The sequence below is a fragment of the Phascolarctos cinereus genome, unplaced genomic scaffold (genome assembly GCF_003287225.1).
Source record: "Phascolarctos cinereus isolate Bilbo 61053 unplaced genomic scaffold, phaCin_HiC Scaffold_4;HRSCAF=312, whole genome shotgun sequence".
Classification (NCBI taxonomy): domain Eukaryota; kingdom Metazoa; phylum Chordata; class Mammalia; order Diprotodontia; family Phascolarctidae; genus Phascolarctos; species Phascolarctos cinereus.
This window is the reverse complement of record NW_027555847.1, coordinates 175,158,189-175,182,192: the sequence shown is the minus strand read 5'-3', so window position 1 is coordinate 175,182,192 and position 24,004 is coordinate 175,158,189. Positions and strand designations below refer to the sequence as shown.

The window sequence follows — 24,004 nt, the reverse complement described above, 5'->3', positions numbered from 1 at the left end:
GCTAATGAAGTCTCGGGCTGCTTTAAGAGAGGCCTAGGCTAAGATAATGGTCCCATCATACTCTGCTTTGGTCAGACAATCTCTGGAATGTTGTGATGCATTTCAGGCACCACCTGAAACAAGTCCAGAGAGGAGAAACCAGAACAATGAAGAGCCTCCTTCTCTTGCCATGTAAGAATCAGCTGAAGGAACTGTGAGGTCTTTTTAGCTTGGAGAAGTCTCTAGCTGTCTTAAAATACTTGAAAGTTCAACTTGCAGAAGAGAGATTCGATTTATTCTGTTTGTCGCCAAGGTGTAGAACTAGGAGGAATGGGTGGTAGTTACAAAGGAGCAAATTTAGGCTTGATATAAGGAAAAACATCCTTACAATTAGAGCTATTCCAAAGTGAAATAGACTCCCCTAGGTAGTGGGTTTCCCATCGTTAGGATTGTCTAAGTAGAGGTTACAGGGGTGGGGAATCTGTGGCCTCAAGGCCACATGTGGCCCTCTAGGTCCTTACATCCAAATGTATTTGGTCACAGGGCCATACTTGAGGACCTGGAAGGCCACATGTGGCCTCGAGGCTACAGGTTCCCCACCCCTGGTTGGATGATCATTTCTCTGGTGTGTTGCAATAGGGATTCTTTTTGGGGTATCAATTGGACCAGATGGCTGCCAGGGTCCCTTCCAACCCTGAAATCCTGTGATTTGGTGACTAGGGAGGACATTTCAGAAGGGCAAGGGGCAGGGAAGGAGAGCTAGAAGCAACCTAAGCCCCAGAGACTTCTGGAAACAGGCCATGGTTCAGAACACATTTTACTTTCTCAGCAAAAGTAAACACGTCCCCAGAATACCGCATGGAAACTTTTGTAATGCCTTTGAGAAACAAAGGGTTAAGCAGTGTATTCCAAGAATCTAAGCTGAGTTCCAGAGGCCCTACAGCATGGCAGGGTAATTAAAAGGGAAAGGATGCCATATATGGCAATACTTCCAGGGACTCAAGAAAGGAAGATGGGCATGGTTGGTTACCCTTGCCCAGAGAGGAAGGAGAAGCAGTGTAGAAGACTAAAATTACTAGCTCTTGTACCAGAAAGCCAACTTGGAAGCCAGATGTTGGGAAAGAAAGATTTTTAATTTTTCCAAAGAAACAGTGATCTGACTGGTAAATCAATTTGAAAACCTATTGGTCTGCTCTGTTTGGAAGTTTGCCTGGGATACTCTTATAAAAGAAAAAGAAATCAATAAAACATGAACTGGCTTAGCCAAGCAACAAACATAGGATAAACCAGATTTCCAAACTCTGGATTTAATACCTGTCTCCTCAAAATAGGGGACAGGACCCTCACATAGAACATGCCTGAGTCTCAAATTGTGAAAGTGAGAAGGTAGGGGAAAAAACATATTCAAGGGGGAAATTTTTAAATTAATCCTAAAAAGGGTGGTGAATATCTAACTAGCTTGATATTTGTTCAGCTGGATGGCACAGTGGGTAGGGGTACTAGACCTAGAATCAGGAAGACCGGAGTTCAAATCCAGCCATAGACACTTCCTAAGGTGTGTGACCTTGGATAAGTCACTTGCCTCTGTTTGCCTCAGTTTCCTCATCTGTGAAATCGGGATGCTAATGGTATCTGCCTCCCAGGGTTGTTATGAGTATCAAACAAGATAATATTTGTTAAATGCTTTGCAGACTTTACAGCTTTATAGTATTATGTTGGAGCTAGCTTACCATGAATTATTAAATTTTCAGTGTGAGCATTTACACCTCAGAAATCAGCAAATGCTATAGATCAGGGCTTGATATATTGTTTTGTTGATTGTCTAGACTTAAGAAAGGGATGGAGAAAATGTTAATAATGCAGATTAAACTTAAACATGTGTCATGTAGATGGTATTTTTTTCCATAGAGAGCAGATTGTTAAATATTTACCAGCATACCCCTCATGCTATTATTGTTATTATTACCCACCTCTCTAGCTTTGTGTGGTATTTCTATGTATATTCAGGTTTTATATGAGATGTACATATGCCAGCATCTTTATAGGAAGTGTGCATATCTGCTTGTGCATTTGGTGTGCCTCAGTGTCTTAAACAGATAGTTGCCCAGAATTTAAAAAAAAAAAATCTCTCCTTACTCTCAGCCAATCAAAACTCTGGATCCCTCAGTCCTTTATTATTTTGCTAGGTATTATGAGATTAGAGTAAAGTAATTCATGCTAAAGTGTGACAGGCTTAATTCTAGGGCATTTGTTAGGGGAGGGAGGAAGAAAGTTGAGGGGATAGAGAATGGGCATATGAAAAGAAAATGTGTTAATCTAAAAGAAAATTAGCCAGAATGGGGAGAAGTTTTTAAGTTGACCAGTTCCTTGCTGCCCACACTGGACCCACAAATATCCTTCTCCCCTCCCTTGCCTTCCCAGGAGAACAGGATTCTATCATCCCACCTCTGAAAGGTTGCCAACCCTGTTCACTGTCCAGCCCTGTGATCTCATAGGTTAGGGAGTTCCCAGAGCAGAAGTTCTGCTGATGTAGATCTGTGTGTTACAATATATAGCCTTAGACAGGTACTGAGGGCACGAAAAGGTTAAGTAACTTGCCCAGGGTCACAAAGGCAGGATTTGAACCCAGGTCTTCCCAACTCAAGACCAGATCACTATCTACTACTAGACCACACTGTCTCTCCCATCCTTGTTGCTGAAATCTCCTAGAGGGCAGTGGGCATAACATGGATATAATGTCCTTGGAGCAAGTGAGATCATCCATCTGATGGTCAGTAGAGCAAGGTCCCATTTCTGTACTTGACTCTTACTCATTGTGCCAGTTCACATGCAGTCAGAAGACCTGGGCTGCAGACCTGGGAGAGGTCACCATACCACTCAGAGTTTTCAGTTCCCTCCTGGTAAAATAAGGTTATAGAGAAGAAATTGACAGGGATGCACGTCATCCACTTCCTGATGGGGAGGTGATGTACAAAATGAGACGAACGTTTTTGGACATGGCCAGTGCGGGAATTTGTTATGTTTGATTTATATCTATCTATCACAAGGGTTCTGTTCTTTTTTCTAATGATGGGAGGGGGGGAAATTAAGAGGATGGCAGGGCTGGCAATAGGGTTCTCCCCCCATGAAAGGAAAGAAAGAGGGCCATTGGGGCATTAAGAATGCACAGAAGACAACAAAAGGAAGGACAGAAGGAAACAAAAACAAGTAGGACAAGTATGAAAGTTTAATGTTCAATTTATTTTATACTTAAAAGGAAAAGCAACCATTTCATAATAGAAATTCCAAGTTTCATATTTTCTTCTTTTTTCAGTTCTACTTTGTATATGGAAATGCTCATTTTACTTGGGGTTTATTAAGTCTAGAATTTTTTTTAAAAGGTAAAAATAATATGGGCAGCTAGATGGCTCAACGGTTAGAGGGCCAGGCCTGGAGTCAGGAAGACCCGAGTTCAAATTTGACCTCAGAGACTTACTAGCTGTATGACCCTAGGCAAGTCACTTAACCCTGTTTGCATTAGTTTCCTCATCTGTAAAATGAGCTGGAGAAGGAAATGACAAATCACTCCAGTATCTTTGCTGAGAAAACCCCAAATGGGGTCAGGAAGAGTTGGACATGACTGAAATGACTCAACAATAACAAAATATTATGAGGGGGTTCAACCAGATGATCTCTAAGATCCATTCTAGCACGGCGATTCAGTGTGTCTAATTGTGGGGAAGAAGATTTCCTTTCTTTTGCCATAGTTTTTTCTTCCTTTTACATAAAATGAGAATATTAACCTTGGTCTTTCACCTAACCCATAAGCTTGTTTAAAAGAGAAAAATTACATTGTGAAATTTTAAAAAATAATCTCAGTATTAAAACATACGAAATATTTTTAAAAATTGTTACCAGGAATCAGACGCTCACTTTTCCTAACTAAAAAACCTAAAGGAAATTGAGTCTTTCTATGAGTTATCCTCTGGGCATGGGAGGTCAACAGGATTGTGTACAGGAAGATAGTGCATGTGCTTCTTTTCTTTTTGGGTAATTTAACATGAGTAATTCTTAATGGGGCCTCAGTAGAGGAACTTAATTTCTTCATTTCCTAATTAGGAAAAAGATCAGGAACTGTAATAGTCCTGGTGGCATCGTTTCAGTTCCAGAGAAGCCTTGAACCTGACCCTGAGGGTAAACAGACTTCTTTCAAAACTCTTTTTTAACTATCTTTTAAAGAACAGAAAAGGAAGGGAGCTGGAAAAGTGGGCCAGGCAAGGAGGGAAACGACATAGGGAAAAAAAAGTTTAGACTGTATCCCCTTTCCCTTTTCCCCTCCCCTCCATTTTACTAAGGGCTTGGCGGCCACAGCAGCATCACCTTCCTTCTAATGACAAGGTCACTCCTTGTTTAAGCTGCCTGGTTACCAAGGTTAGGCTTTGCTGAACCTCAAGAGACTCTGCCTATAGAGCTAGAATTGTGGATCACAGGTCTAGACTAGAGCTTGTAGTCTATAAGTCCATAAGCTTGTAGACCTTGGAGGTCACATGGTCCAATCTCCTCATTTTACAGAGGAGGAAAAGCAAAGCAAGAAAGGGGTAAGTTACTTGCTGCCTAAAGTCACACAGCTAGAGAGTGGCTGAGCCAGGATTCGAACTAGGCTTCTTTGACTCCAAATTCACCTCTCTTTCCATAACACTATTCTGCATCATATGAGAAAACATATAGAACATGTGCCTCCTCTGTGCTTGTCCTATCCTATTCTGGGCCCTTCCTTGAGACTGTTTTCTGCTTAAATTGGAAGCTCATGGCTAATAATATTAAGGCTAGTAATGCTACTAATGTTTAATATTCTATTACTTCTAACTAATTTGGATTTCAGTTAGCCTGTTGTGTTACTTGTTACTTATCTTTTTCTCCCTTAACCATTGCCTTATATTTACTTTGTATATTTTTTGTTATACCTAAATATTTATGTGTTGTTTCTGCCAGGAGAAGGTAGATGCTTTGAAGGCCTTGAGCAGTGCCTGGCACATAGTGGGTGCTTTAAAAATGCTCTTTGATGGACTTGATTCTAATCCGGACTCCTACTATAGGCTTCATCCAATAAGATGATCCTGTTTTGTTTTGTTTCGGTTTTTTTCTGATTTCTTCACCTGCCTGTCAGTGGGCAGAGAGCGTCATGGTCTACTGTCTCCATGTCTTTCAGAGGTGAATCTGGAGCTGGGAAAACAGAAAACACCAAAAAGGTCATCCAGTATCTAGCTGTGGTGGCTTCCTCCCATAAGGGCAAAAAGGACACAAGTATCACTGTAAGTGGCCCCTTCCTGTCTTTGGGGGTTTGAGCAGCAGATTGACCAGGGATAGGAAAAAAATTTAATTGAAAGGCTCAATTTCTGGCTACCTGGATGCCTTTTCAGAGATATAACCTATTAAGAACGTGCAATTATGTCAAGGATTTGGGGTCTATGGAAAAAGGGGGTGGGGAGGAAAGTCTTGTTTGAAGGGCCCTTAGGCCTAAAACAGGAATGTATTTTGCTGAGAGAAAAACCTTCATAGTTGCCACATGTATAATGCCTATTTATAGCAGAGCCTTGCATCAGCTCAGCTCTGTAAGGACCCAGATCCTGAAGGCACTTTTGCTCTCTTGAAGCCAGTCAGCCTAGAGAAAAACTAAAATAATTTATCCCCTCATAAGTGATGATTTGGGGGAAGCATAACTTTTTAATAAGAGCTCTCAGTTGGAATATTGGATTTTGCTCATTTCCACATATATCCCTGTCTTTTCTTCTCTGAGAAAGAAAGGAGAAACTGAAACAGGCTCGCATGGGGAAATGACTCTCCAGTCATCTCCTGAGGATTCCAGGATTTCTAATCCATTCAATTAGTGGATTATCTAAGGCCCTTTCTGAATCCTTCTGGATTCTATTACTTTTCCTTCCTTGAAGCCAGCCTAAAGACTGTATCTCCTCATGTTAGCCCTGGTAGCAGAGAAGAAGTGAAAAAGTAATCTGGAATTAGTCCATTTTATCTATCTGACAGCACCCACATCTCTGCCAAAAATCTTTGGTGAATGGAAGAGGCCAAGATCAGTTTTGGGGACTGCCTGTGGAGTTCATTGGTTCTTGCTCACCCTTATCCATTATTTGCTATAGATTATCACGAGTTAATTCTATTACCATCTAAAAGTTTAGCTTGTCTTTAGGTCATAGAGCCAGAAACCTGACAAGGAACAGAAATCCAGAGATATGTAGGTTTCTTGCTATGGCCTGTTCCTGTGGTTCTGGGTTCCTATTCAGTCCTAAAACCCAAACAAGAAAAAACATTTTCCTGTATTTAAACAGTAAACTATAACATTCAAGTTGGGCTCTGACTATGGAGAGTGCCAAAGAGTGTCCATACTACAATTTATCATCGTGGGTCGCCAAGAAGATTCAACTATCTCCTCCCACTCTTGCCAACTCAGTGGGTAATATACTAGATTTAGACTTACTAGCTGTATGACTCTGGGCAAGTCATTTTAAATTCTTCTGTAAAATAGGGAGGAGGGGAGAGACTAGATGTCCTATGAGCCTGTGACTTTAGGCCTACTCAGTCCTAAGACCTAGAGAACATTTTTGCCCTTTTTTTTTCTGAATTGAAAGATGTGACTATGTTCTCAGTAGTTTAAAAAAAAAGGGGGGGAAGAGAGAGAAAGAGGGGGAGAGAGAGAGAGACAGAGAGAGAGGTAGATGAGGAAATAGAAAGAATGAGTAAGGAATGTGTGTCTCTATTTTTTTCTAGGAAAACTATACTGGGATTGTTGGATTGTAAGAGTGTGTGTGTGTGTGTGTGTGTGTGTGTGTGTGTGTGTGTGTGTGTGTGTGTGTAGAGGGATAGAAATAAAGAGACATAAGTAAATACCCACCAAGACCCAATGTTTGTGTGACTGAAATAACATTGACATTTGTTTTATACCACATTATTCAACTACAGCAAGGCCCATCTTTTGCTTACGTGAGTAAATGAATTAGAGTGTGTTTTCTTCAGTGTGTTTGGGAAGGCACAGAGTATAGATCTGCATGCTGTTGTTGCACCAACAGAGTGCCCGTAGTTGATGGTAGAACGTTTTAGGTTCTTGTGTCTCACAACCTGAAGCAACAATAACACTCATCAGTATCTTCGCACATCGACCCTGCCTGTGTCAGACGCCATTGAGAGAATTTGTTGTCTGACGTTTGCAAGGGTTTCTTTGAAATTCCCATCCTTACCTGCCTGTGATGGATTTTTCTTATCCAAATGAATTTCCCCACGATCCTGAAAGAGCCAACAGCCTGAAATTTGACCACCAAAACTTCTAATTAAAACAATCTAAAGATTTCTGTCCTGTCAGGTTGAGCTTTTTTTAGGACTGTTGTGAAATATATCCTCCACTCTTTTTTGAGGTTTGATTGGTAAGCAATATAGCCTTGGCATGCCTATCCTCTCCCCTAGTGGGACTGTGCTTCTAAAGCAGTGTCCCTATGCATGTGTTTGCAGTGCTGTTTGTGATGTCTGTCCGTCTGTCTGTCTTGGCATGTCCTTCCGCTGACCACTTCTGCTCAGCCTCAAGACATAAAGCTTCAAGAACAGCCATTCTGATTTGCAAAACACAAGCTCTAGTGGTGGGATAATAAGATTGATCGCTGGAGCCACTAGCTATCCCACAAAACCAGGTCTTGCCAGAATTATAATTAAGAATTGAGGGGCTAGAAGCCAGAATTCTAGAATCATGAGACCATTAGAGGCCATCTTTTCCATCTTCTTGGCTCTAAGTATGACTACACTTAACTCCTCCTAGACATAAAATGAGGGGGTTGAATTAGATAAGTGCTGAGGTCCTTTCCTATGACAGGGGAAGTTACTTTTTAAAAACAGATTTCCTGGGAAGGATCCACTAAGTTCTGCTGTAAGTGAGTTGCTTGATAGCAAGTCAGTTAGGATTGTACAGGCTAGCCCCTTAATCTGGGGGGGCGGGGTTAAAGAAAGGTCTTTCTCATCTTTCCTCACTCGGAGAAGCAGATAGAGAAACCACAACCGCTAAACTGTAACTTTCCATGTAGCCGGTACAGGGGAATTCCAGCAGTTATTCACAATTTCTGTGGAAATGTTTCCTATTTTTTAAAAAAATTATTTTTATTTTTTGTAGGGACATCCTGGGAATCTTGGGGGTGGTAGTGTATTTATAAATATACATATAAATAGTAGCTTCCTATCTCATTTCCATCAGAGCAAATCCCCATGTGCCTTAATTACATGTATCAGAGCAAGGAGAAAATTCTATCATTTACCTTTGTCTGAAAATCCTTCTCAGCTCAGGGAGTTTCTGATTGAAATCCCAGAGACCTGAGCCAAGATGGCCCGAAGTGAAAAGATTGTTTCAACAAGGAAGGGGAGACTAAGCATATACTAATAAGGAGGCAGAATAATACAAGGCTCTGAGAAATGAATACTTTCCAGCCAACTGGAAGAATGCATAAGCACGTCTCTTTGGCAGGCAAACCTGATCTTCATCCCTGATGCTGGAATCAGGCTGAGGGACCACAAAGTGCATATTTGCTTTTCTGGCATGACCTGTCTAATTAGCTATTCCCTGTCATCATTAACAACATGACTCCATTTTTGTGCATGGGAGCTCATGGTCCGACAGAGAGAGAAAGTGGTTGTTTCTATTCTCAGCCGCATTTTAACCTGATTAATAGAGCTGACGCAGTATGCTTTGTAGCTTTCTGCTGCTGTTAGGTTAAAGCGACTCCTGGCAGGTTTTTCTAATGATATCTTCATTTTCCTTAAAAAATAAAAAATAAAACAGAAAGCAAACCTGAAGAAGAAATCTCCTACCTGTTTTATTCGCATTGCAAAAAAAAAAAATTAAGCCAAGAGAACATCACTTTGTGGTTTAGTTTAGAACAGCAGTGATGTTCCAAAGATAAGTGCACTTTGATCTCTGAAGTGAACAGTGTTAAAGGGTAAACTTCTTTATACAGCCAGCAGCAGCCATACTCTTTGTTTCCCATAACATTCAGATGACTAAGGACATGCAAAATATCCCCTAGGAATAACCTAAAGGGTAGAAACGAGAATAATATACAGGGTGAATGGAGTCTATTGACCACATCAGGGGCAGAAGGGTTAGGGTTTGTGCTGCCTTCTTTGACAACTAAATGTGAATGAATTTTAGGGTGAGCTGGAAAAACAACTTCTACAAGCGAACCCTATTTTGGAAGCTTTTGGCAATGCCAAAACCGTGAAGAATGACAACTCCTCAAGATTCGTAAGTAGCAAAAATACCCAGGATTCCTGTGGAGGGCAAGTGTTAGGATGGTGTCTCCCAACTTGCATGAGAATGCAGGGCAAGTCAGAGTGGATCAAGATGGCAATGTAACTCTAATACTTTGCCTTGGTTCCTTTAAGCCACTGGCCTCCAATCCAACTGGCCCTTTAAGAGTGCCTCGCTTTGTCCCCACTGCCATTCTCAGTTAAGCACTTCTGGTGTGAAAGAACTCTGACTGGGATAGTACATGGATGAGTTGATGCAGAGAAGAGGGTAGCTTAGGTGGGAAAATAAGAATGATGTTGATTTGAAAATGGCCTTGGAATAAACTGTGCATCTCTTCATGAATGTGCAAATTGAAGGGCAGTTTTACATAGCCTCCATTAAAATGGAAGAATGCATGGTATCCGTTCATGACTCAATGCCCTCTCTACACCCTCAACCTAATTCTGTTGTATCTCTCTATGATTCTTGGAGAAAATGTGGTGATTACTGTTTCATTCATTTAAAGATGCTCCTTCCTTCCTTCTCCAATGATCAATCAACCAGGTGGAATACCTTTAAATGACTCAAGCAAGGGTCTCCACAAACATTTTTCCCCAAAGGCCAGAAGTTATTTTTATTTTTTTGAGTCTCATTTCCCTCTCCTTCCCCAGGACTGAGCCCTTTTATATATTTATTTATATGTTTACTATATATTTATTTACATCTATATTATATTTATATATGTATATATATATATATATATGTATATTTACTTTTTCATAGACTCAGTCTCAGAGGGTGTGAGTTATGACAGTCCTTCTGAGGTGATACGAAATGTCTGGGAATCAGGAATATAGAGCCAGACTTTTCTCTCAGATCCTCACATGCAGGTACCCTTGGAGAGAACTACATGAAATATAGCCTTGTGGTACAGCGGAAAAAGTCCTGAACTTGAAGGCATGAAACCTGAGTTTGATTTTTGGCTCTGTCACTTACTACATTTGTGACCTGGGGCAAGTCACTTAACTTCCCACGGCCTCGGTTTCCTCTTCTGTAAAATAAGGGAGTTAGACTAGTTGACTTTTGAAATTCCTTCCAACTTTGGATCTTTGATCATACAAAATGACTGGAGGCCAAATAGGAACCTACTTGCTGCAATCTAGCATAACATGTTTTTTTTTTTAAAGAGGAGACTGATGGCAGGTGGCCCAGTAGCTGAATGAGAGCTTGCCTGGTTGCTGGCTGACCCAGTACTATCCATAGATGCCAGTCACTTCATTTCATCTGAGGAATACAATAGAGATGTTCTCAATTCTGGGGGTGGGGTTTGAGGACGGGGAATCCAGTTCAGTTAAATAAGCTATTGAGAATGTTTTCTGACTTGTTCCTTCCATTCTTGAAGCATAGTATTGAAGCAGATTAATTAGTAGCCGTACAAAGACATCTCTTTTCGTTGGTAGGGCAAATTCATCCGCATCAACTTTGATGTCACTGGCTACATCGTGGGAGCCAACATTGAAACATGTATCCTTTACAGTAGACTGGAAAACATGGAATTCTCCTACAGAAGGCTGAGGGAAGTGATGTCAGCAGTCATATTGGACATCTAAAAATGGCAAGAATTATTGTGGATTGCATGAGCAGATGAGAAGAAGAACCTCTATCTATGCAGTTGTCCCTTTCTTTTCTCTAAAGTAGCTACAGTCAGAGGTTTGGCTGAGATGGGAATACCAGGGTATGCCAAGAAGGTCGTTATTGAATTAAGGAGCCTCTTCAGCAACATCCAATGACTTCGCTAACAGAAATCTCATCTTGGCATTCTATTGCTGCCCAGAGAATACATACCTGGCTGAATATGGGCATTGTAAAAGTTTTTAAGCAAAAACCTTTTATCTCTTCACATTTTGGGGCCCCAGTTTTCTCATCTGTTTCATGAGGGTACTGGATCTAAGATGGTAAGCGTGGTAAAGTACAAAAGACAGCTGGAGTGTCTGGTACAGGACCTGGACCCAAATCCTGAGTCTGCTGCTCATGACCTATATGACCTTATATACGCAGTCTGAGCCTCCATTTCCTTATCTCTAAAATGAGGGAAGTGGATTAGGTGACCTCTAATCTATAAGCCTATGATCAGATGGTATCTAAATTCCCTCCTAATATTCTTAGTCCATAATTCTTTATCTCTTATACTCCTAAAATACAAAATTAATTTAACATTTATGTGAGGGAGAGCTGCGCATGGCAGATGGTATTTTCTTGAACATAAATCTAAGGACTCAGGAGCTATATGTCTGTGTCCATAGTCCAAGTGAAAAATGAGACAATTACCCAAAAACTTCAGGCATAATCCCTACCAGTGAATAAAAGAGAATTTGGGGTATGGATTGCTCATCATGCTTTTCTGTCCAACTGTATTTACTGAATTTTCCTTTGCCCTTCACATCATTGCCCACAAGAATCTGCTTTCTTTCTTTGAATGGTAGTTGCCTCTCCCTTCCCCACCATTTCTTCCCCTCTGCCCCAGTATTCTAACTAGGGCAGGGTAACTGGGGTTTTGACAGAAAGTGTACAACAGGCTCTACTCAGCCATTAGAAGCTGGAACTGTCTGAGCTTAGTCCTTGGTTAGAAAGATTCATTAGTTAAAATAGGAAGCTTATAGATGGTACCCTTACTCCCCCTTCTTCTAACAGCCGTACCCTAATTAAGCCATGTGACCCTAGTCAAGTCACTTAACCTCTTCCAGCCTCAGTTTCCGCATCTATAAAAGGGGATAATAATAGTACCTAATATGCAGCTAGGTAGTGCAGTGGATAGAGTGCCAGGCCTGGAGTCAGGAAGACCTAGGTTCAGATCTGGCCTCAGACACTTACTAGCTATGTGACCCTGGGCAAGTCACTTACTTCTGTTTGCCTCAGTTTCCTCATCTGTAAAATGAGCTGGAAAAGAAAATGGCAAGCCACTCCAGTACCTTTGCCAAGAAACCCCAAATGGGCTCACAGAGAGTCAGACATGACTGAAAAATGACAATAGAACCTACTTCCCAGGGTTATTGTGAGGATCAAATAAAATAACGTATATAAAGCACTTTGCAAAAGCTTAAAGCATAATGTAATTGCTAGTTATTATTTCTTACTAAAAAGTTGTTTTGAAGGCCTCTCTGCCTTGCTGCTTGCCCCAAGAATCAGAATGGCTGGCTAGTTAATCAAATGAGATAATATTTGTAAAGCCCTTAGCGCAGTACCTGGCATATAGTAGGTATTTAATAAATGTTTGTTCTCTCCCTTTTCCCTTTTCCCTTCCCTTAAACTCTCATTCCTGATACTTTTAGTCGCTCACTAACTTTGTTCCTTCAGTAACAGCTGAGCTGCTGGATAGAGGGGAGCCTGAAAATTAAAAATTAAAAAAATTAAAGCCTGAAAACCTAAGTCTTCTTTCCTTTGCAAAATTGTTTTGCTTTCTAGGACATTTCACTTGCGAGCAGTGTCCAATAGTGTAACATCCTGCTGTTGATTTGACTCATTCTTTAAAACACAGGTGCATTTTGTTAGTTATGGTTGTTGCCATCAAGTCCCCTGGCCCACCCACTGTGGATTCAAAGCTTATCGCTGAAAAGATCTCAAGTCTCTCTGTGGAGCAGCCAATGCCGCCCACGACTAATTTGTTTTCGGACAGCTGAACACAAACTTGGGCTGTTTTCCCTTAATAAAACCCCCTCCTCCCCTCCCTACTCCCCTTCAAAATATAGCCTGAAGAATGATATACTTGAGGCAGGATGTATAGGCTACAATCAGGTGCCTAAATATTTGTCTGGACACTAAGTGGTGCAGCAGATAGGGTGCTGAGCCTGGAATCAGGAGGACATGAGTTAAAATCCAACCTTAGACACTTAATATCTGGGTGATCCTGAGCAAGTCACTTAACTCTGTTCGCCTCAGTTTCCTCATCTGTAAAATGAACTGGAGAAGCAAATGGCAACCTCTCTAGTATCTTGGCCAAGAAAACCCCATTTGGGTCATGAGGAGTAGAACACGACTAAAATGATTTAACAACAAATATTCGTCAGAGAAATTGAGGTGATTAGTAACCAAGGAAGGGTGACTGACATGAATCAGTCTGGGCAAATTTCCATGATCCCAGGTCATGAGGTAGATTCCCAGAGCCAGCTGGCCAGTGTTGCTCTATCCCTCATCCTTTACTTTTTTAAAATTAAAAAAAAATTTTTTTTTTGCCTTTTGGTGAGGCAATCAGGATTAAGTAACTTGCCCAGAGTCACACAGCTAGTAAGTATCAGGTATCTGAGGTCAGATTTGTACTCAGGTCCTCCTTACCCCAAGGCTAGAACTTATCTACTGCACCACCTAGCTGCCCTATGCCCTCTCATTCTCTACTAAAGTTATGCTTACTTCTGAGCTGGTCCAGCCCTGCTTATAACATTCCCATTGACCTAATGGCTCAGATTTTCACTCTTCTTCACTCTTGGGTTTTTTTGGTGTTTTTTTGTGGTGTTATGGTTGTTGTTTTTGATGAGGCAACTGGGGTTAAGTGACTTACCTAGGGTCACGTAACTGTTAAGTATCTGAGGCCGGATTTGAACTCAGGTCCTCCTGACTCCAGGGTCACTGCTCTATCCACTTCACCACCTACCTAGCTGCCCCTCTTTTTCACTCTTGAGCTCATCTTTGGCTGAGCCCTGTCCTCCTTCTTCCTTTCTATCAGTAGTAAGCCCGAAGTTATCAGTGAATTAGATTTTCATTCAAAGGAAAGAATGGTGAGAATTTCTTTAACACTAATGACTAAGAGTTCTCTAGCATAGGGATTCTAAAGCTTTTTAGCTTTAGAATGTGCCATGGACCCCTTTGGCAATCTGAAGCTTAGAATTTATTTTTCACTTAAAGTTTTATTCTTAGGATTAATGAATCTATTCACTATTTTATTAATTTATTATTAATTTAAATGTTATTCGTGTGATTAATAATTAATATTTTATCATTTAAATTTAATTTATTATTCATTTAGAACATGATTAGAATGTTTTTAAATGCATAAAGTACATAAGATTACAAAGAAAACCAAATATTTGAAATACAGTTAGAAAAAAAAAACCAACTCAAGTTCATGGATCTCAGGTTAATAACCCCTGCTCTATTATTTTCTTCCTGAAAGCTTAAAGTACTCACTCATCTGGTCTCAGCTATCCATCTTTATGAGAGTATCAGTACAGATGTCATTAAATGCAATTGTTAGCAGCACTCTACTATTCTGTACCCTAGAGACAGACCCTTTTCTCTGTCTTTCTCTTTTCCCTCTATCCTTTCTGTTTTTATACCCCTCTATTGCTTCCTACAGAGCAACTAGGTGGTACAATGATAGAGTCCCAGGCCTGGAGTCAGGAAGATCTGAATTCAAATCCAGTCTCAGGCACTTACTTGCTGTGTGACCCTGGGCAAGTCACTTGACCCTGTTTGCCTTAGTTTCCTCATCTGTAAAATGAAGTGGAGAAGGAAATGGCAAACCACTCCATTATCTTTGCCAAGAAAACCCCAAATGGGGTCACGAAGAATTGGATACTACTGAAACACTGAAAAACAACAATTGCTTCCTACCCCTTTGATTTCCTCCTATGTTTCTTTCTTCCTAGTCTATGCTTTAGGCCTGTCACAGACACCCCGAGATATTGTTTAGTCTGACTGGAGCTGGAAAGACTGATGATTTAGAACTAGAGTGATCTACTATTGCTCTTTTTAATTGATCAGTCAATTAATCAGTTAGTGAAAAAGCATTTATTCAATGCTTACTATGTGCGAAATACTGGGAGTACAAATAGAAAAGCTAGACTGCCCCTGCTCTCAAGGAAGTCACGTTCTCATGGGGGAGACAAAACATAAGTGCTTACTACGCACCAGGGCCTTAACCTGGAAGGGAAAGGCATATCAATTCTTTGATGAATTTCTGTGTGGAAAGGAGTGGGATGGGCTGGAATGGGATGGAATAAAAAGTTCAACCTTGCTGTCTGGCTCATTTCCAGAATGAAAGAATGTTGTTTTCAAAGTATGAGAGCTTCTAGCCACTTTTAGGCCTTTAGATGCTTCCCCCAAAGCATCTTTTGTTGGTAAGGAACTTTGGGGATGATTGGGCTGCTGCAAGGGAGGATGCCCTTTGGACAATTAGAATCCTTAATTCATCCCAAACAGACCTGCTGGAAAAGTCACGGGCCATTCGCCAAGCGAGAGAGGAGAGGACATTTCACATCTTTTATTACTTGATTGCTGGGGCTAAGGAACAAATGAAAAGTAAGTGTCTAGACAAGAATTAGACAAGAAATTGAGTGGCTTCAGCTCTTTCTCTTACATGAGATGTCTCTAGCTTTTAGAAATAATGGCCTGGGTCCTGAAAGGAAAAGGAGTGCTGTGATTGTGAGTGACACATCCTTACTCCTCAGGTCTGGTAAATTTCTGCCTGACCCTCAGGATACTAGGGAGTACCCAAATGGCCTGAGAAAAAGAGACTATACCTCCACCTCAAGACTGCTGGCTTCCCTTCTCATGTATCACAAGACCAAACAAAGTTAACACTCAGTAATTTGAGAACTAATGATCCAATTTGGGAATCATCCGGTCCATTTACTTCTCCCTCTCTCTTTCTTTTGTTATTAGCCTCTTGGCCTTCTCATCGAATATCTGTACCCCATACTGACCAAGAGAGAAGATGAAACTCCTTCTAAGCAATTCTGATTCTTGTTTACAGCTGATGAAAAGTAAAGTAGAAAAAGAGAATTGGGACTATTAGTAAATTTGATTTTTCCATCCTCTTCATGCCTCCATTTTCTTGGATAATAAGGAATTGGCAAAATGCCCAATTCAGCCCCTCTTTGTTACTCCAAAGTCCTGCTTTAATTCAGCCTTTGGTTTATCAAATTAGTTTCCAAGTGACTTGGTCTAAAAAAAAAAGGCCCTTAAAAAAGTATCTAGCAAAACAAAAAACTAAGTAAGCTTGGTCTAAAAGGTTTACGTTATTCCAGGGTTGGACACAGCTCTATGCCTTCAGGAATGATATCTACCAAAGTAAGCATAAAAAGCATTGCTTTTCTTTTTTGACAACCCCCTCCATTCCTTTGGAGAAGAGTAAGGTGGAAGGTTTTTAAACCCCTTTAGGCTTGTCCTGTCGTGGAATCAAGAAAGCTTCCTGTTGAAAGAAAAATGTCATCATCCTAGTGCCCTGACCATTGTTATGTCCTTTCAGATGATTTATTACTTGAAGGCTTCAACAACTATACATTTCTTTCCAATGGCTTTGTACCCATTCCTGCTGCCCAAGATGATGAGATGTTCCAGGAGACCTTGGAGGCAATGAGCATTATGGGTTTCAGTGAAGAGGAACAGCTTGGTAAGGATCTAAGAACCTTAAGTCCAGGGCCCAGAAGTATTATGTCACACATACACCTTTGGGTACCAGCATCAGAGTGTTCATTTGAGACAAAAAGGAGATTTCTGTACTTGTTATTCTAGAGATTAGAGTTTAAACAGAGGAAAATGGTGATATTCTGTGCTCATCTTTGGGGAAAAAAAAAGAAAAGAAAATACCTTTTGTAGAGATAAATGTTTCTTTTTAAAATTTCTTTTTTACTGGCATGCCTTTAAAAATAAGGTCATGTTAATGGTCCAACTTTAAATAAATGGCATAGAATAGTATCTCACCATAAGAACAGAATATGCCATAGAGGTCATTAAAATGAAAAAAAATATTTTTCTCAGAAATATAATCCTTTAATACTTTTTTTTTTCTGGGTTAGATACAACCCAAGATTATTATCACTCAGAGATACCCATTTAAAAACAGAGATTTCCCTTACTTTCCTCTGTCATGTCCTGGTGTTTTCCGTGGGGCAATTCTTCTCAAAGGAGGAGGGACTGAGCTTGGTTACTAGGCATCAGCGATGGATCCCAAGGCTGAATCTGTGACATACTCTGTTGTCACTAGGAGACTTTTTAATGGCGTGTGTGTCTAGGCTCCCGAATAGCACAGGACAGGCCACATGAACTCTTCGGATATCCACAGCAAAGGCTCCAGAAAAAATCCAGAAGGGAACACAAAAGGAACCCAAGATCTCCTCAGCCAAGCCTTCAACACTCTCTGACATCTTGAAAGTAGCTTGGTGAATAACACCAAACAATGATGGTGCTATCTGCCCTGTTAATCCTAGATAGCATAGTGTACATAGCATGGCCTGGTGTCATGAAGACCCGAGTTCAAATCCTATCCCAGACACTTATTGTGTGACCCTGGGGAAGTCATTTAACCTCTGCCTGCCTCATATGCCTCCTCTGTAAAATGGGAATAACAGTAGCCCTTACCTAACCAGGTTGTTGAGAGGATCAAATGAGATAATATTTGTAAAGTGCTTTGCAAACCTTAAAATGCTTATAGAAATGCTATCTATTACTATCATCATCATATTATCATTATTATCATCATCATCATTATTATTCCAGATACAGGCAAAACTGCCATAGAAATCATTACCTGTTCCCAGCCACCAGGGCTAACAGCCATACTCCCTGGTCCCTAGAAAATATTGATTACCAATATTTGAATGTGCAGCAGTTTCCAAGATAATTTATAGGCTGGAAAATTGTCTGTTTAGTTGTGCAACAAGAGAGAAAAGAAATAATCACCCTAGTAATTACCAATCATCAATAAACTCCTCAGTGCCAGGTGCTGATCTAAGCACTTTATAATAGTATTTCGTTTGATCCTCATAAACAATCCTAAGAGTTAGGTGATGTTATTATCCTCATGTTTTACAGTTGAGGAAACTGAGGCAATCAGAGGTTAAATGGCTTACTCAGGGCCACACAACTATTAAGTGGCCAAGGCTGGATTTGAACTCACATCTTACTGACTACTGTATCACCTAGCTGCCTCAAATGGATGAACTGTAGAACTTCTTTGAAACTTTGGAGAATATCCCAAATGTGAATCTAGTATTTTAACATTAGTGCCCCGATAACTAAGAGTCTTCAAGAATGACTCATTTTGTTTTGTTTTGGGCGAAAGGTTTTTTCCCCAGTTGTATTTTTGGTTATAGGGCTTTTTGAGGGGAGAGGATTATTCCTCTTCATTTCATCCTTTAAAAAAAACACCTCAGGATGCAAAGAGGAAAGCTAAAACCTGTCATGGAACTTGCATAAACCAGCAGCAGCTGTAAAACCAGAGCTTCCCCCTCAGTCTCCAAATAGAAGCTGAGAAAAATGGCTCTTTTGGCTTTGTGCCTTATGGCTCCATGCAGCTCTGATTGACCAGAGTCAGGGCTCTGCTTTACCTCTGCTCTACAGGTTCTGTGGTATTGTATACTTCCCTCTCCCTCAACATGAGTGTGAGGGAGAGTATATAGTACCACCACTATCTGTCTCTGGGGCTACAAAGATGAAATAAAATGTCATGAGATCATAGAGTTATGATCTAGAAGGCATCTAAGCGTCCACTGAGTCCAAACCTCTCATTTTATGGGTAAGGAAACTGAGGCCCTGAAGAATAACTGCTCAATTCAAGGCAGCCAAACATCAACTGACCTTAAGCAGGACTTTGAGTCCATTCAAGATAGAATCATAGAATATTGGAACCAGAAGGCACCTTGGACATCATCTTGTCCAGTGCTTCATTTTTACAGAAAAGGAAACTGAGGCCCAGAGAGGGAAAGTTGCTTGCTTAAGGCTGCATAGCTAGTTGATGGCAGAGTCAGTCAGTCAGTTGGCAAACATCTATTATGTATCTACTGTGTGCCAGGCACTGTGCTAAGAGATGGGGACACAAAGAAAGGCAAAAACAGTCCTTGCTCTCAAGGAACTTGGTCTAATGGAAGTTAGAATTCTTTTGACCCCTAGTCCAAGGCTCTTTCAATTACACTACTTCCATAAATTTTTTTTTTTGGCAAGGCAATTAGGGTTAAGTGACTTGCCCAGGAGTATCATTACTGAGGCCCAATTTGAACTCGGGTCCTCCTGATTCCAGGGCCAGTGCTCTATCCACTGCACCACCTAGCTGCCCCTGCTTCCATAATTTTTAAGAAGAATAGTTCCAGGGATGGGGGAACCTGCAGCCTTGAGGCCACATGTGGCCCTCTAGGTCCTCAGTGCAGCCCTTTGACTGAATCCAAACTTCACTTCCAAACAAATCCCAGATTTGTTCTGCGAGGTTTGGATTCAGTCAAAGGGCTGCACTTGAGGACCTAGAGGGCCACTTGTGGTCTTGAGGCTGCAGGTTCCCTACCCCTGGAAGTCCTTCTGAAGGTTTACAGAACAGCTTAGAACAAGTAGAATAAAGATCCTTCACCCAAGGGGACCTCATCAAAGCAGTCAAATTAGGGTGGCCTTAAATGACATCTAATCAATTGAAATAATGCAATGGAACAAATATTTAAAATTTCAATTATGTGGCTACAAAGATGAATCAGTTTCTATATTTGTCCATGTTTAATTCTTTATATTTATTAGTTTCTGTGTGATTTCACCAACGTAGGGAACTCTTGATATGGAAGCATCCTCTGAGCAATGCAAATAAGATCAGTGACCCATTTGTAACATATAGTCTTAAGAAGGTTGCCTGAGTTAGATGACTTGTCCATAGTCACATGACCAGTGTGAAGCAGAGGCAGAATTAGGACTGAGATCTCCCTAAATACAACACTAATTCAACATTCTTTAAAAAAATTAAAAAGACTGAACCAATTCTCGTTTAGTGAACAACCTAACAATATTATGCTATTCACCACGTGGCCTTGCCAATTTTATTGTTTTTCATGGTCTTTGGCAATCTGAGGGGTATGAAGTATTATCTCAGAGTCGTTTTAATTTTCATTTCTTCAGTTTATTAGAGATTTTGAATGATCTTGGATCATTTCTGTTTGTTTTGAAAACTGCTCAGGCCATGTTTTTTATAAGCTGGCTGCAGCCATTTTTTCCCTTGGAAATATGTCTTTTGCCCAAAGTAAAATGAAGGTCATTTGCAAATAATGCCAAACATCTCAACATCTGGACATATTTGTGTCATAAGTTCAGTTTTTCATTTTCATCCTAATATATGACATGCAGACTCAGCCTTAAAACAATCTAATCCATGAAATTTTCTCTTTGCTTAATTTTATTCTATTTTTGAGTAGGAAATTATGTTGTTTTCCCTTTCCTGACACATAGTATCATCATGCTCTAAGCTTCTCATTTGAAATACATTGGGTAAAATCCAGGTTTCTAATGATTTCTTAAATTCTCACTCATAAATTGAGTCTTAGTTTTGAGACTTATGTCTTGTTTCTTTCTCTCTCTGACCACAGCCATGTTGAGGGTTGTTTCATCTGTCCTGCAGCTTGGAAATATTGTCTTTAAGAAGGAGAGAAATACGGATCAAGCATCTATGCCAGATAACACAGGTATTTTTTTCCAATTATTTCTAAATTATTAGAGTGAAAGATATTTTGTACAGTAGTATTCAGGCAGGTCGAACCTAGTTGTTTACTTTTAGCACCTATGAAGGGCTTGAAAAAGTGGCCAAATTACTGGTGACTTCATTTTCAGACTTTGCAACTCCTAAAGAAATTTGTATGTAACTTTTTTTTTAAATTAAAGGGATATTTTAAAAGGAACTTAATTTAAAAATACCTGGGGCAGAAAGGACCTTGGAAGGTAAAACCATAGACTTATAGAGTTGGATGGGGTATTAAAGATCATTTAGGCCAAGATCTTTCCTTTAGAAATATATAGAGAGAAAGATGTTGAATGATTTGTCTAAGGCCAGAAAGTTAGTGAATGGTAAAACTGTCACTGGGGCCCAGGTTTTCAGACTCTCAGGCCGATAGTCTTTTCACTATACCATTTTACCTAGTCCATCTCTAATCCCCCGTCTAAAAATGGTAAAAAGAGGTAGCATTTATGTAGTGCTTTGAGGTTTACAAAGTGCTTTAGAAATATTATCTCATTTTATTCTTATAACAACCCTGGGAGGCAGATGCTATTATTAACCTCATTTGAAAGATGAGAAAACTAAGCCAGGGAGAGGTTAAGTGACTTGTTCAGGGTCACACAACTAGTAAGCTTGAAGCTGAATTTGAACTCAGGTCTTTATGAATCCAGGTTCAGCTCTACCCACTGTACCACCTACCTGCCTTCAACCGGTCTCCATGACTCACTATGCTTAAACCATTATAGATACTGGATATTGTTTTAATGTGTATATAATATGCATAGATTAGTTATTATAACACTTATTTCAAATTTGCATTGAGACCTCTATTTTAAAAACTGCTTTGGGGAGAGTTTAAAACCTTTATGGTTCCAAGTTATCTTAATAACAACAATAATAACAATAATAGCATTTATATATCACTTTAAGGTTTTCAAAGCACTTTAGGAAAATACCTCATTTAAACCTCATAACAATCCTGGGACATATTGTATCCCTGTTTTACAGATGAAGAAACTGAGGCAGACAGGTTAAAGGTTTTTCCCAGGGTCACAGAGTTAGTAAGCGTCTGAGTCTGGATTTGAACTCAGGTCTTCCTGATTCCAGGTCTAGCCCTTATCCATAGTACCTAGGTCCCCCCATTCTATATTTATGATATCAGGGTGAATAAATTATTCCTAATAGTATTTGGTTTCAGAAGAATGTATGCTACGTGAGGGTAGGGATTCTTGACGTTGTTGTTGTTTTATTTTCTTATCCCTAGAATATAACACAGTGCCTTTTACATAGTAGACACTTAATAAACACTTATTAGATTGAATTTATTTGGGTCAGTCTCAAGAAATACAGTAGCAGAGGCAGGAGTACTATCACCTGCTCATATATATCACCCTCATTCATTCATTCAACAAACACTTATTAAGCACATAATGTTTTAGGCATGAATATAATATAAAGAGACAAATATAAATCAGATACTGTCCCTGCCTTTAAGGAATTTTGTAATCTAGTCATCTAGATTGTAAACTCCTCTCCTAGATTCTAGGCCTGTGCTATGCCTAAAATAATAGGTTTATTTATAGATTTCAGAAATGTCTCTTTGTATATCTTAATTTACAAATCTCCTGTTCGTCTTTGAACTTACTGGTGTCTTTTCACCTCCTAGCTGCTCAGAAAGTTTGCCATCTAATGGGTATAAACGTGACAGATTTCACCAGGTCCATCCTTACCCCCCGGATCAAAGTTGGGCGGGATGTGGTGCAGAAGGCTCAGACCAAAGAACAGGTAATGATGTCAGTTGGGTTGATTGCTGTGGATTACTGGATCCAAAAGGGACCTTCTGGGGTCAAGTCCAACCACTTTTAAGCCCCCCACTCATTCATCCTATTGTCTCTCTTTAAAGGTCTTCAGAATGAAAATGACTGCATTTTTAATAGTATTTAATTACCTTGTTACCCTATTAAATATCACTCAGTCACCCTATCAACATATTCAATTTCCCTATTAAATAGTATTTAATCACTCCTGTCATAAAGTTCTTTCCTATGGCTAAGCAATGCATTGCTTGTAGTATGAGCCCACATCTCCAGTTGGTCTTTTATGGGAATGGCATCTTCATTCTCTTGGAAAGTGGTGGGTTTAGGAAGAAGGCAGAATTAAAAGCTGAATAAAAATTTGCCTGACTCATGTGAATCTTTGCAAGTAGTTTTTTTGTTTCTTTACCACTCCAGGCTGACTTTGCTGTAGAAGCATTGGCCAAAGCAACATATGAGCGCCTCTTCCGCTGGATACTGACCCGAGTGAACAAGGCTCTAGATAAAACACACAGACAAGGAGCATCCTTTTTGGGGATCCTGGACATTGCTGGATTTGAGATCTTTGAGGTAAAGTGCAAGGAGCTTCAATGACTGTGGCCTGTGATGCAGCTTCTTTCTGGAGAAATAGAACTTTCTTGAGAAAGGAAGATGGCAGACCTGGGCTCCACTAAGTGCACAACAGCAACAGCAATAATAAAAATAATAGAGTGCTTTAAGGTTTATAAAACACATTACAAACATTATCTCATTTTTCCTTACAACAACCCTGAGAAGTAGGTGCTATTTTTATCCCTCATTTTACAGTTGGGGAAACTGAAGCAGATGTAAGTAACTCGCCCAGGGTTATATAGCTAATGAGTGTCTAAGACCAGATTTGAACTCAGGTCTTCCTGATTCTAGGCCCAGAGCTCTATCTGTTTAGGTCTTTGTTCTTTATTTACTTTTCATTCACTATGTGGGGAAGGCCTTTGAAAATGTGGGCTCTGGGGCAGTTAGGTTGTGCCCTAAAGTCAGGAGGACCTGAGTTCAAATCCAACCTCAGACACTTACTAGCAGTGTGACCTGGGCAATTCATGTAACCCCAGTTGCCTCAAAAAAAAAATTGCAGGCTCTTACCCTTGTCCCACTTCAGCCTGGGAAGGTTTGAAAGTGTCTTCTGCCTAGGTTTTGTCTGAGAGATAAGCTAACTTTTCTTATCACAGAGTGGACACATTTGAGAGAGAAGTTGACCATGAAACAGAATTAGAAATTTAGACAAGCTTGCCAAAGACCTTGAATCACTTTTTCTAAGTGTGGCTTTATTTTTTGTTTCTAGTGAATTCCTGGAGCATCAGTAACGCCCATACCTTTAAGTACCAAAACACATTACAGTATCCCAAATTCTCAAGCCCAACAGATGTGACTTTTAGAAAATTTGATTAATCGTATTTTTCTGGTATTGACAATAATGGAGGTAAATAAGCAGGGGTGGCCATTTTTTTTAAACTGTACCTTCTACTT

General features: G+C 40.1%; 1 protein-coding gene across 3 annotated transcripts in view; it reads left to right on the top strand.

Annotated features, from left to right (window-relative positions):
- The window catches only part of MYH11 (myosin heavy chain 11), a 123,287-nt gene that overhangs the window by 53,142 nt on the left and 46,141 nt on the right, over window positions 1-24,004 (top strand). For 2 of the 3 annotated variants that reach the window (XM_021001830.2, XM_021001833.2), the window contains exons 5-13: window positions 5,168-5,270; window positions 6,934-6,954; window positions 9,158-9,250; window positions 10,696-10,759; window positions 15,428-15,526; window positions 16,476-16,619; window positions 20,563-20,658; window positions 22,354-22,472; window positions 22,919-23,071. In XM_021001830.2, coding sequence (XP_020857489.1) covers window positions 5,168-5,270; window positions 6,934-6,954; window positions 9,158-9,250; window positions 10,696-10,759; window positions 15,428-15,526; window positions 16,476-16,619; window positions 20,563-20,658; window positions 22,354-22,472; window positions 22,919-23,071 — 892 coding nt within the window. The remainder of the gene's footprint in view (window positions 1-5,167; window positions 5,271-6,933; window positions 6,955-9,157; window positions 9,251-10,695; window positions 10,760-15,427; window positions 15,527-16,475; window positions 16,620-20,562; window positions 20,659-22,353; window positions 22,473-22,918; window positions 23,072-24,004) is intronic. The other variant, XM_021001832.2, reaches the window with a different exon arrangement.